This window comes from Anguilla rostrata, chromosome 5 (assembly GCF_018555375.3).
Source record: "Anguilla rostrata isolate EN2019 chromosome 5, ASM1855537v3, whole genome shotgun sequence".
Classification (NCBI taxonomy): Eukaryota; Metazoa; Chordata; class Actinopteri; order Anguilliformes; family Anguillidae; genus Anguilla; species Anguilla rostrata.
The window spans coordinates 18918350-18933199 of record NC_057937.1 but is presented as its reverse complement, the minus strand read 5'-3'; the positions used below and the strand labels follow the sequence as shown (position 1 = coordinate 18933199).

The 14850-nt window shown below is 42.5% G+C and overlaps 1 protein-coding gene across 2 annotated transcripts in view; it reads right to left on the bottom strand.

Moving 5' to 3' along the window:
* Nucleotides 1-7886: 7886 nt before the first annotated feature.
* si:dkey-246g23.2 (solute carrier family 66 member 2) overlaps nucleotides 7887-14850 on the bottom strand; it is a 57899-nt gene continuing 50935 nt past the window's right edge. For both annotated transcript variants that reach the window (XM_064335486.1, XM_064335487.1), the window contains exon 5: nucleotides 7887-13425. In XM_064335486.1, the coding sequence (XP_064191556.1) occupies nucleotides 13251-13425 (175 nt within the window). In that variant the 3' untranslated portion in view covers nucleotides 7887-13250. The remainder of the gene's footprint in view (nucleotides 13426-14850) is intronic.

Below are 14850 nucleotides of genomic sequence, written 5' to 3'. Positions count from 1 at the left end.
GGTTGCAGTTCAGAGAATACTTTTCATTCCCTGCATGTTTTAAGGAGGAGACTGATGTCAAACCAGGTGTACTTAGAGGCTCTTAAACAGGCCTAGCAGGCACCGGTCAGCGAAAGATGTTTTCATTCAAACCTCTGATGCAGACCATCTGAATGAGGATTTTGAGAGCGTGGACTGTGTTCAAAGTCAAAAGAAATCTCCAGAAATTCAATGTGAGTACAAAGACAAATTTAAATGTACATAAAGGAGCTGAGCTGAATGTGGTTTAAAGCTTTCCCCAGTGAGAAAAGAGGCATGTATGTATAAAGTGAACTCTGACATTAAGCTTCAGTGAAGTGGAAAATTTACAACAACAATAATAATAATAATAATAATAATAATAATAATGAGAAGAAGAAGTAGAAGAATTATTGTTGTTGTTATTTGTATGGATGAGTCAGTTATTTATTAGAAATGCATTCACTGCCTGCTGGGTTAAGGCCAACTGCACTGCACCTTACCAGAACTGGTCGATGCGCCTCGTGTAAAAATGCTTATTGCGCCTCTTAGTGTATTATGCACACAGAGGACCTATAGATCCACAATGCCTCAGCTGATCGAATGGTTTCCGCGCATTGGGTCAGAAGCGCAGTGCCATGGGACCCTTGTAACTCCATCCCAGACACCGAGACCCCACCGAACGGCCGCCGTGTCGATCGGAGCCCCTCCCACCCCTTTCCCCTCAAACGTCGGAAGTGGCTTCCTGAAACCCAACCCGCGAACCTTGCACCGCGATCACTTTCGCTGACCTTCCGCCTTGCCCGGCACTGGCACTTCGCTGCGCATTCATTATTGAAAAAACGACCCAATGTCACGAAAAGGGGCCTCGCACTTAATCAACACCCCTAGCAGGGACGTGCCTCCGTCGGGCTATATCAGTCATGTTTGTCACGTAACAGCAACCGGACTGTAAATCTTTGCGGGGGAAAAAAAAGTTCTAAAAGAGGGAAAGCGATGCCCAGCGGGATCCTAATAAAGATAAAGAAAATCGCTGTCGGGAGCGGGGCTAAAAGTCACAGAGGTCTCCGCTCTCACTGAAGATAATTACCACCCCCACCACCCCCCCACCCCCCCTCGCTCCCTCCTTTTGCCCTGCTCACAGCCTCGCCCTTCCAAAAGAAACAAGGAGACCATAGCAGAGCCAGGTCTGCGAGAGTCAAGGTGGTGTATTAAAGGAGGGTGGAGTCTGTGAAAACCTGGCTGCTGATTGGGTGAAGGACAGGGTTACTGGGAACAGAGAGGACAGCACACATCCCAGCAGAAGCTGAGAGTTATAGACTGACCTGTCAACTGAAAACAGTTGTATGAATTAATATATGCACTTATGCCTTACTGATTATATTTATTTCTTTTTGAAAAATATTAATATGAAAATGGTCATATTTTTCATTGATAAAAACAATCAAAGATGTCCTCTAGGTACCCTATAGGTGTCCTCAGAGTTATGTCTATTTTTGCTGCTCCAGAACATAACCATGGATTCCCACTAAATCTGTGCAACCAATCTTGGATTAGGGCACATGTGTCAAACTCAAGTCCCGGAGGGCTGCAGTGTTTGCTGGTTTTTGGGGCGTTCTCAGTGTTTTTAAGTGGTTCATTTAGGTCATTGATTGGCTAAGGAATTCACACACCTTGTTTTCAAGGCCTTAATTGAAAGCTTATTGAAAGGAAACCCAAAAACCTGCAGACACTGCGGCCCCTTTGGGCTTCAGTTTGACAGCCCTGGATTAGGGAATCCTCCAAACAAATGAATAATGTAAAAAGTAGAGAGGCCTGTGTGAACAGAAGCTTTAGGCGTTACACGAGTCTGTGTTGGGCAGACAGGATCAGGCAATGCATTGCATAACATTAGGATGACCCATGACACCTGTGCTCTCACAGCTGGCAGTGGTAGGTAAAAGGGTGAAATCACCTGTCACATTCACCCTAGCCCATTTTGACTGATAATATCTCGTTAAAAAAAACTGATACTGAAAGCTCACCTTTTGTTATTAACTGACTATATGGCAAAGATAATCTATTGGTTTTCATTGGTTGTGCCAGTTAAAGGGTTAAAGACTAACGGTTTACCAAGACAGAGGGATGAGCAGCAGGCAGACCAAAGTCCCCCGTGGTCCCCCTTCCTCTGATGCTGAGCAGCCTACGAGTGAGTAGAGGGCTGGCTCCATTTAGAAGGTGCTGGAATGTGTCCATTACATTTTCCCATCCAGGGAAGGGTCAGGCCTCAGGAGAGTGAAAACAGAGGAAAGAGAGAGAGAGAGAGAGAGAGAGAGAGAGAGAAATGGGAGGATTTCAGAAATGAAAGACTTGGGTAATAGCTTCTGTAATGAGCAGTGCAAGGACTGACTCCATCTTCCTACAGAGAACGTACATGAATGTGTGTCTCTTAAATTCATCGGTTCCTCTCCATCAGTCGCCCTCTACCTCGCTGGCCCCTGTCTTTTTCCCCCTCCCGGATATCACCCCATCTCTGCTCTCTCTCTATTCTTTTGTTCTCTCTCTTTTCTCACCCTGTGGTCCTTTATTCTTCCCCCCCATACCCCCCCGCCCCTCACTCCCATGTCTAACCGGTCCATTTCCTCTGCCCTCTCTCTTTTTATTTTTCTCCTTCTATCCCCTCCTCCCCCTTCTCTCTCTCTCTTTCTCTTTGAGGGCATAGTAGACAGGGAGGACACAGGGGTGAAGGGTGTATGGTTGAGTCGGTGTGTGCACGTGTTTTTATGAATGCATGTATGTTTATGTGTGTGTGGGGTGTGTGTTTGCGTGTGTGAGTACTGTATGTGTATGTGTGTGCGGGTGTGAGTGAGTGTCTGTGTGTGGGGAGGGCGGCACAGATGTTGCAGGATCACTGGCCCCTCCATGAAGGACACAGGCGTGAGTGGGGAAACCAAACTGCTCCCAGAAGGACAGTCATCCATCAGGGAGGTGAATGGGGGCCCGGCCACCCTCCCAGCCCAAGCTCACACGCCCCCTTCTCGTACTTTATTTTCACCCTCCTGTGAGCGCCATTATAGCGAGTCATCAGCCGACAAGACACTTTCAGAGCCATTTTCAGGAGGAAATTGTAAAGTGTGAACGCTTGCTGATGCCTGCTGTGACCTCCATGATTTGTCATGTCAGTCCAGAATTACAAATGTGATGCATAACTTGCCATTACGGAAATGTCTAATTCATTTCTTAGCTGTCATTTGACATGCACAGAGTTGGCTCTACTCTGAACTAAGCTTTAAAGAAAGTTAAAGTAAGAAGATATGAAGGAATTGTACTGGTAATGCAAGCAGAATCCATCCATCCATTATCTGCACCCGCTCATCCTGGACAGGGTTGCAGGGGGTGCTGGAGCCTATACCAGCATGAATTGGGCGAGAGGCAGGCAGCCAATCTATCACAGGGCACACACCATTCACTCAGGCACTCATACCTATGGGCAATTTAGAGTCTCCAGCCTACCTGCATGTCTTTGGACTGTGGGAGGAAACCAGAGTACCCAGAAAAAACCCACGCGGACACGGGGATAACATGCAAACTCCACACAGAAAGGCTTGGTTAATAAACTAATATAATGAACTATAATATGCATAGTTTTGGGGAGATAAGGCTGGACAAGTGGGTGAGTGGGTGACATCACCCTGATACCACCCCCCTCCCCCTATTCACCTTTCGAGTTAATATGCAAACCATAAAAAGTTTTAGTGACAGTCAATTTTACCCAACCCAAATTTTAAACTTGAACATATGCGCCTGAAGAAAGTAGTTAGGGCTTTATAAACAATTAGTTATACAGAAAAGGTATTGAGAAATGGGTTTCAGGAGGTAAATTTCTGATAATGAATTTCTTTTTCAAATACTTATGCAATTCAGTGACAAAGCTGAGGTGGAGACAGAGCTTCATTTCCTCACAAAATGTGAGAAATACAGAGAAACAAGGTCACTGTTCTTCCTCAAAATGAAAAAAATCTGTCCACAATTTGAGACGCTCTCAGAGACACTGCCATTCCTTTTGGGAGAAAGAAGGGAATGTGTGGATTTGGCAGCACAATACATTGCCACTTGCCACAAACTGAGGGACAGGGAGTAACATTGACACCAAAAAAGTAAAGCTATTATAGTTCATTGACATTTTGTATACGTTATCTTCTAGATGTAGAATTTTATTTCTGTGGTCTGGATTTTATATTTATTCTGTTTATTGTAGTTAATTGTTTATTGCCTGTCTGTTATGTTTGTCACGTGAGTGTATGCTTTGGCAATGTAAGTGTACCCTTACCATGCCAATAAAGCTTATTGAATTGAATTGAATTGACAAAGCGAGTAACGTATTTACTACCATATTACGATCGTCTTATGAACTGTTTCAATAAACAAGTCATACTTCATTAATAGTTAACAAGCAGCCTCTGTAGGATTTGTTGGCTTTAATTTTAGCCACGCTTAGAAGCATTGTAATACATCCATCTGATTAAGGCATTGCCCAATTTTACGACGGTGATTGGACTTCTCCCCATCAAATAAACGAATAAAATGAATTACACCTAACCGATTTTTCTTAGAACACAAGCCCTCCAAATTATAGCATTACCTAGCCTTTCTATCATGCCTTCACTGCACTCAGGCACAGGGGGAATAACTGGTGCTGGAGACGAAGAAGAAACAGAACATAAGAGTGGGAAACAAAACGCCTCAGACACGACGCTCTCTCTTCAGCGGCCAGCGAGGCGCGCCGTCCCCCCCTGACGTAAGTGATTCTGTTCTGAGTGCAGAACAACTTTCATAAATCATCTTTCCCTTTTTGCTCTCAACCACCTTCACTTTTACCGTGCTCCGCCGCAGCAACTGTGGCTTGCCTACTGTACACAGTATAAATCCAGTTAATTACTGTAACTTTCTGTGTGACTTTTTTCTGGCATGATAGAGTGGGCTCAGGTGCACGGAGGGTAAAAAGTACACCTGGTGTATGAAAAAGGGAAAATGGATCCCTGCATAATGTCATTTATTTCACAGTAAGCTAAGCTGTTGGCCGCGTTGGTTCCCCATTGACTGCATTTTTTCGGTTATAAGCATATTGTGGTTAAATGCAATCGTCAGGAGTTGTAATGAGAATTGATTTATTTAAAATGTATTCACTGATTGCTCAGAGACCCTCCTCTAGCGCTGATGCCCTTTGACCCCTATGGGTAAAACCCCCTGTGTGCCTGAACACAGTAAGTATATAAGTATATTTACATTATTTATATCTGAATATGTGAAAAAACTGACTTCCTTTCTACATATCTGCATTTATATTATGAAGATGCCAGCAGCCATACCATCATGCACCCTGCTCTTGCCAAATGGCTGAAGCTAAGGAAAGGGTGTTGGGCAGAACTCTCTTGTGTGAGAGGGCACACATGCTTCTCGACCCTTATGTGTCTCAATCTGTGTGTGTGCGTGTGTGTGCGTGCATGTGTGCATGTGTGGAGGTCCAGGCAGACCGCACACCGTACCCCCCTCCCTCCCCCTGCCAAATCACAGCTGTGACAGTGACAGTTATGTCCCCTCAGCCATGACGTGCAGCGCCGTATCTGGGCTCTGCACTTTGCTCGTTTTGAGCGAAAAAAAAAGATCATTTGTGGTAATTGTGAATCGTGGCGGTTATGAAGCGCCTCAGCCATGCGGAATGAGTGCATCCTCCTGTTCCCTTCGTCCTGCCACCAAATGCCAAAATTGCTCTTTTGTGACAGGGCAGGGAGCGCTGGAGCTGTGCGCTCCATAAATTCAAGCTGGCTTTATAAATGCAGCCTATAATTAACTTGTATGCTCAGAAGAGCTTCAAATAAAGCCAATTGAAATTGACACGCCAGGGTGGTTGGGTCATTATGTTTCGGTAACTGCCCAGTGATTAGTATTTCTCTAAAAGGGACGGGGCACTCAGCTTGATGACGGAAAGAGAATTGGTGAAAACAAACAGCGACTGATGAAAAACAGGAATTGATTAAAGGGTACACAAAATGGAAAAACAGAGGATTGCACTCAAGTGGTTTGTGTGCGTGTGTGTGGGGGGGGGGGTGTAAAATTGTACCTTGGGAATTTACTATAGCACTGGACAGAAGGAATGAGTTTTGGGGGGAGGAAGGATGGGTACTGGTGGGTGAGAAGAAGAGGTGTGGGGGTGTGCTAGGTGTTAAATTCAGGAGTCTAAAAGTGCTTTTGGGGAGATGAGTTTGCATGCTGATGGGAGGGAATCCGTTCTGTCTGATGATATCGACAGGGCGAACATCACTGTCAGGCAACATCAGTGCTGTACTTTGTCTCGGTGCAGAGAGCAGCTGGTCCATGCTACTTATCTCTCTCTTTCTCTCTCTCTACCTCTCTCTCTCTTTCACTCTTTCCATTTGTCCTTAAACCCCAATAAAACAGCCCAAAAAATACAATGGCCTCTACCTCACCTTGAATCCTGTGAAAGTTTGCAGAAGATAAAAGTGTCTAAGGTTGGGCCACTCACCTGACCTTTACCCAGCCCAAATCAGTTCCATAATTATAAAAGAAATAGAGTGGCTTTTATGTGGCATTCCACAGCATCAGGAAGCATTAGCTTCCTGCTATGTCAGTTCCTGTATTTGCCACTATGTGAGGACTTAAATACATTACGCATCATGAGTGTTCTGAGTTAAATGTTCAGTTACTCTGCCTTGATAAACCAAACCACATTTGTGTTCAGCAAGGTGAATGTTAAGTAATTACATTACATTACAGGAATTTAGCAGACGCTCTTATCCAGAGTGACTTCCACAGTGTTATACGTAGCATTTACATTGCATCCATTTACACAAGTGGATATATACTGAAGCAATGCAGGTTAAGTACCTTGCTCAAGGGTACGACAGCAGTATCCTACTGGGGAATTGAACCTCTGACCTTCAGGTTACAAGACCAGTTCCTTACCCATATTACACTGCCACCACAGTAATATTAGCAAACATCTGCAAACATAATCAGACTTCTTTTTATGTTTGCCACAGATTTTTGCTAATGTAACCAAACAGACTAAAAAGGAAGGATTCAGTGAATAAAGATGGCAGCTGAATGGGAAGATGCTGACAGAACAAGTAAATTGACAAGCATTTGACTGAAATTAATTCATTTTAAGAAGTTTAATATTTTTTCTAAACTTTAAAAACAATCTGCATTGAATTTAACTGTGGGGAAAATTACATCTGTAATCAATTTGAAACAGTAGTGCAAGAGTAAGGGAACAGCTTTCAGAGATTGTTTGCCTTGTTGAACACACATCACTTTTTAAAGCTGTAACCGTCTGGAAAATATAATCTAGGGACAGCAGGAAGGATGACATTTTTGTTGTGACCCAATTCTCAGCATGCAACTACTAGGCATCAGTACATACAGTGCAGTATTGCTGACATGTGCTAATTGTTTTTTTTTTTTGTTTTGTCGAGGATGGATGAAGATCACGGCTGTTCCTCTGCATCGCTTAAAGGCTCCTGTTCATATGCAGCAGAAAGCTCTGCAGCTGACCACATCCACTCATATTCAGTTTCACCATCTCGCTAACAGAGTGCGTCAAAGTAGCTAATGGTCCTTTGGAAACACGACACTTTGTGAAAGCTGTGTAATATATTCTCTCTCTCTCTATATATATATATATATATATAAACAGTATATATAGCTGAGAATGTGCACTTTCACCACGTGAATTGTTCGATTACAAATCTAAAATTGTTGACTGTATATATATATATATATATATATATATATATATATATATATATATATATATATATATATACACAGTATATGTACAGTGAGCTCCACATTGCTTTGATTTAGCTCTGTGCTCACAATTGCAGTGGTTAAACAGAAGATTCTCAGTTTTTATTAAAGGGTATTTTTTATACATTTTGGTATCACCATATAGAAATTACAGCACTTTTTACAAATAGCCCCTCCACCACCTTTTGACACTGTACCCCAGAATACAGGCTTTAGTTGAGACTTTTCGCGGATGAAGACAGTTGGTGTAGAAATTTGGCTTAGATGAAACCGTGCACAACAAGGTCTGTGGATGTTTGTAAGTAACTGTGTCATTAAATCTGGAAAGAGACAATGCTGCTGAGTTTTTCCTGTGTTAATTTTTGGCGCTTTGAGCACCACAAACATTCACCATGTTGAGGTCTTTTGTATCAAGGTGAGCTACAGCAGATTTCTGGAAAACTCATCAAATCTCAGCAAAAATGTTTGGCTGGATAATAGCACTCCAGATAAGTGTAAACATAGCTTTGTATTATTTTTGGGTTAGCTGTCCCTTTAAACTTTTTTAAATGTCTTTGGGGGGGGGCTTTTATAGGTGAGCTTCAGCCACATAACCAGTCTTCAATCTCTGTCTTTGACCTCTCTCTGTGTCAATGTCGATTTTCATATGATACTTAAAAATAGTGACATTCCCAGATGCTGTGTGTCGTGAGCGTAATATCCGACTATACAGCTCATGAATAACGTGTGCTTGCTGACTGCGCTTAATCAATCTGAATGATTACTTACATGTTTTTACAAAATGGAAATGAAAAGTCTGAGCTAAAGCTAGGACCATCCACTATGCATAGAAAGAGTTGGACACATTCCATAACCCAGGATAATGGGCTGAAATGAACATTAATGATTACACAGAATATATAATAACATAAAAACATAATATAATTGATAAATTAACACTAATACAATCATTGACAATGAACACATTCATAATTAAATGACTAATGACAGAAATGGCTTTAGTATGATTTATGTTACAGTCTGGAATTAAATCCAAAAATGAAACCCACTGGCTGCTTCATAAAACAAAAGCCTTTATAGCATTAGTAAAATTCTGATACACCAGAAATCATAAATCTTAAATGAATTCATACCACCACCAACCCCCTCATCAGAAAAAAATAAATAAAATAAAATAAAATAAAATTATATTTGGCAGGCCACTCTTTGGCAGGTCAAAGAAAGGTAAGAGTATATACTGTTTCTATTGCTTAAAGGTAAATTAAGCTGCTATGCAGTCTGAAATGATACAGCCAGTACATTTAATATTTTTTGGCCAAATAAAAATCATGTATAGCATTATTGTGTTAACACAAAGTGGATGACATCTTTGACTGGGCTCCACTGCAGTCCATAATCCTGTGCCATTATTACCCAGAATTCCCTAGGCTTTCAGCACTGGCGCCATTACTAATTTATGTTCTTTCAATCTATGGAAAATATTCTGGAATATCAAAAGCTTTGACTCCTCATCCATAATCTAGGCTAACACGCCTAAATATTTCATATGACCTACAACCTACCTGGGTTTCCGCTCTGGAGAATTTTGAGAATATATTACTGTCAAAGTGACAATCTCAGAGTTCACAACCACCTACTGGCCTTTCCGGAAAGACATCTTGCACAGGGGGATGTGTAATAATATTACTGCTAGGTTATATAAGCAGCTGTTCCACAATTGCTAGGACATGCCACCCAGTTGATGTTTGTTTTGTATGAACAAATATTTATTGTGTTCTCCACATGACTGAGTTTTTTATGTCGTTGCAGTTGCTCTCATTGTAATATGAATGAATAATACTTTTTTAAATGTATTGTATTTGTATTTTTTGTAGTAGGTAAAAAAGGCATTTCTAGTTGAAGAATTCAAATGACACTACAAACAGTTTTGTTTCCAGATGAGTGACATATATATTCACATCAAACAAACCAATTAGTTCAATATGTTCATTATTTCCACCATTTTAACCATAATTCATCAGTGTGGTTCTATTTCGAATTTGAAATTACAGGTGTTGAGGCTGCCCTGCGGTAAAAAAGAGGTCTATCGATTGTAACCAGAGAGCCTGGATTTCAGGAGCTCAAACAGGGTCATAATATTCTAATGCAGTATGCTACAGACCAGCAAATGAGTGTGACTATCAATGCAGAAAACATCATGTAACAGCCCAGACTGCTGTAAAAAAAACACTGACCTGGCCTGAGTCTCTTCCATTATAATGTTTTCTCTCCTCAAGGAAGTGCATTCACACACACTGTTAGTTTGAATGCAGAGGAAAGAGCCAAAGCCCAAACTGTGACAAAATGAAGATGCAATCATTACCCAAAGGAGAGACGTCAAATTTCTGTAACAAGATCAAACGTCTTCCAGTGTACCAGGTCAAAAAAACCTGAAAGGCAAATAAATATCCTTAGGCTAATGCCTACTCTTAGACAGATTACATTATGCAGCATTCAACTTGATTTATCCTGAGATTATCCGGCTCAAACATCCTCGTAACTTGTCATGCCAGCAGAAAAGCTGCTCGCTGTGCTCAGTAGTATGTTGGCTGTGGGCATAGTTTACTACAACAGTAAATATTACCCACCGTACCCACAGTGTTCTGCACAGTAACAGCACTGGCTTGACCAGAGGTGTCAAACTCAAGTCCTGGATGGCCGCATTGTCTGCTGGCGTTTGTGATTTCCTTCCAATCAGGAGCCAGATACGGCCTTGAGAGCAAAGTGCATGGATTCTTTAGCCAATCAACAACTTTAAAGAATAACAGGTGGTGAAACACCCAAAAATCCAGTTGACACTGGGGCATGCCAGGATTGGATTCTGACACCTATGCTCTAGGCAGATACGTGTTGTTACTGCACATGAAAAAAGCTGTGGGTACATCTTGGCGGATTTCAGTGATTTTGCTCAGTCTGTGTTCCAACCATCTTCCTGTTTTTGGTGGGTACTTTACTTGTGTCTTAGCGGTGAAATTTGGAGTGCGATCAGTGTCGAATTTCAAATGACAGTACGCGAGAGGAGAAGGGGGTGTGAGCCATGAATATCTATTCTGAAACAACTATGCTATACTATCTGCTATGTCAACACGCATTGAACTAGCCTGAATAAATGCTGACCTCCCGTAGTTCTCCTTTAGACAGTGGGATCCGCGCACTTTGCCGGCCAGTCCATCTTGCCCTGATTTTTGCCTCAGTGACCCAGGCGTTACCCAGGCTGTCAGGCTGCGCTAAAACAAATGAACTGCGGGCAAACCGAATGAACCGAGCGGCTTTAAATAGCTGCAATAGCAGCGTAAGGATCAGCACCGCGGAGCCTCTGGGAGAACATATGCCAACGACGCCAAATCGCGGAGCCGAAAAACGCCGGGCGCCGGATTCCCCGCGATCGGCGAGCGCGAGATTAGACGAGCGGCGTGATGGATTAATCCACCGTTGACCTGCTTTACGCTGACGGAGCTGCTTCGGGATCAGAGTGAAAGGGTCAGTCGATAAAGCTCCCCTGCTCCAGCATTACTGACACCTCTGCAATATGCTAACGCTTCTCCAGGGGAACGGATCACTGTGAGATTGGGGGTACATCAACACGAGATGAATATCAGAAAGAACGCGCGCGGTCCGTACACAGTTACGCGTTCATCCATATGCCATAAATGCGTTGTGTTAAGCTATGGTAATTCTCTCTCTCTCTTTCTCTGACATGCCATTGGCTCAGATAAGGTTCGAACCCGCACCCTCCTCTGTGATAAAATCTGTTTTTATGACCACACTGGCACTGTAAAAGGGCCATTTCACAAAAACGCCAATTCTTGAGCAATATTTTGGCCTGCTCTGACAATGATGGTGTTCTCAAGGCAAGAGTCGCAAAACATTCCGGAAGGTGAATGTGAGGTGGGAGCTCAGAGCTTGATATTTTCAGCACCGTTTCAGACACATTCTCTAAGACTCAACCTCCTCACCCCTTTAGAAAAAATGTTCTGCGAAAATGAACATTCAATTTTGAAAAAAAGATTTTCTTTTGTAGGGCACCACGCATCCACAGACACAAAGTTAATTTGGCACCAATGTCATCACACAATGGACTGGAAAAATGCCTAAAATGTTAATGCCAAATTCAGTGCCTGAAAACAGAGTCTACACGGGTCAACTGGCTTCTGGTAATTATTTTCGTGTCTGTAAAAAAAACTTAAAATATTCAATCCTGTTTGTAAAAAATGCAAAGCCCTGTTAAATGCCACTTTGATTATAAGATTTTTCTAAAAATCTATTAGGCTGTTTGGCAGAATCAACATTCATAATTTCATCAAGCTGTTAAATATAAATAAAAGCCTCATAAAAAAATTAATCAACAGCCAAATCATACAAGTGCAACACCGCAACAAGCACCAAAAAACTGTTTAAAGTCACAACATATTAGCATAAAAGATGATGGTGACCTATTTTCTGTTCACAGATATAATTTACACAGATGCAGCCTGTTTCATTGGGAATTTCTTTCCATGGGGTGTTTCCCTACTTAAAGAAATTCCCATAGGTATCTGGTGACTGGAGCTTGGTAGATTTCCTTAAGACCAGTTCATATAAAAATTGCAATGGCAGACAAGATGAAAATGGTGAGTTATTATTTAAAAACCCCAGAATGCCACTGAGTATAAACTGCATACTTCACATGAAAGCAGATGGTACTGTTTCTACAACAAGGTAGGAGTAGGTCAACACCTACTTTGACTCACGATTCGACTTGTTTAGTCTTGGAGACCACAGCAGCTGCAATGAGACGTTCTGAAACCAAGTAGTTCACAATGAACAACATTTCTCCTCAAACTCTCACCGGCTATTGACCTTTTTATCTGAACAAGACTTTAGAGGACTCTGTTGGGGTGATTCCCTTCTAGAATGACACCGCTTGAAAGGAAGATTAAGGGGCATTCCTTTGTGTCACAAAACTGCTAGCTGCTATTTTACCCTTTGGCCTGTGACATAATGGACCGCACCAGCTTTCGTTCCTGCAGTCCAGAGGCACAACTGCTTCTTTGACACTAGCTGCAGTTCACCTGCATTCGACACGTGGCTCTTCTGAGGCAAAAGGAATTCCCCGCATGATAAACAACACGAATAATGGACAGACATGGGAAGAGTTCATGAAGAATCTTACAGCATAGGTGTGCAGATCTAGGGTCAGGTTTCCCCTCATCACATCCTACCCATTCCTATCCATGAGTTAAAAGGTAAAACTGATCTTAGATCAGCACTCCTGCTCCAAGATGCTTTAAGAATAAAGGCCATTGTGTCTTAAAAAACAAAAACAAACGAATAACAAATAAAACATTGGCCACGTTGCAAATGAGGTGTTGATTAGGGGCGAAGTCAGTAATGGAGTGGTGTGGTGTGGCCTGAGTCGGGCGTGGTCAGCCCAGCTTGACTCTCATCTCCTGGCCGTAGTAGAACACCTGCAGCAGGATGGCCACGTCCACCAGGATCTGAACCGTCCCGCACACACAGAACTGGGTGGGGCTCTCGTTCACCACAAAGTACGTCGTCTTGAAGACGTCGCCAGCCATCCAGAGCAGCACCATCTTCACACTAACAGATGAAACAACACAGGAGGGAGAGACTGACCATTAACGTACACCTGACAACACATATAAGAGTTTCAAAACCCATGACCAGATGAACAGGAGTACTCTGCTTTTTCGATATTTCTTGTGTTGAGATTCTGAATTTATTTATGCTCCTGTTTCTTTAAGTAGCTGTCAGGTGCATATCGTGCTGCTGTTGGGAATGAGGCGTCAGTTTGCCGGCAGGTTTTGCAAATCAGCACTACAGCGGTCTGCTGGCAGCAGGACCAACTAGTCTGCATTCTTTTAACAGCTGCTCCTCATCCGACTGCCTCAGCTCACCTGCCTGGCAGACCACGGAGTGCCCAGAATTCTGACTCAGCCTTGGCAGTGCAGACTGATGGTTAAGGATGTGGGCAGCTTTTGCACTTAGCGGCTGCCGGTGGATTTCAGAGCTGAGGGGTCGGCTGGTACTACCGGCTAAATTTTCCTGTGGGGTTATGAATAATGCTTCTGGCTCCAGTGTCAGATTGAACTAATCCAGAGGGACACTGGCTCAAACAAAAATGATTATTCAGGACTGTGCTGATGGAGGGAGAACTTTACAGAAGGGGTCTCAAGGGGTCTCCCGCTGATGTATACTGGTTACTATTACAGTCAATCACTTGAGACTTGTGATTAAATTAGGTTTGATGAAAATAGCCGTTTAAATGTATTCCACACTTTTTTCTTTAAAAGTCATTTTAACCAGACCGGGGTCAAATATGTATTTGTTTTGGATTCAAATACTTTTCTACAGTTTACTGATCTTGTCTGGTGTATTGGAACCAATGAAATACTCTCAAAAAGTGCAAACCCTGCCTTGTGGTCATATTGGCAGACTCAATTACACCAGGCAAGATCAATAGAGCACAGAAAAGTATTTGAATCCAAAACAAATTTGACCCAGGTCTGATTTTAACACAATACAGGTTCAGCTCATTGCTTTTCCTATAAATGGTTTGCTATAAGTGATGTCCACACACCACTTAAACTAAACCATCAATCAATCAATCAATCAAATTTTATTTGTATAGCGTATTTTACAGCAGTTGTCACAATACGCTTTACAGACAACCCTGGCCTAAACCCCCACATGAGCAAGCCTAAAGCAAGGAAAAACTCCCTGTGGCAGATGGGAAGAAACCTTGGAAGGAACCAGGCTCAAGGGGGAAACCCATCCTCCTCTGGTCGGCTCAGGGTGCCGTGTAACCATGTAAGTGATGTCCACATATTCAGCAATCAGGACCTCACTGATTTCACCTGTCCACCTATAATCTAATGCCATATTAGCACATTATGCAGAATGTAAGTGTTAGTTGCTATGGTTAAGCTCAAGAGCAGTGAATGTGGAATATATTCTACATTGCAAGCATAACTACAGTTGTGTGTAAACGTTTGGGTACCCCAG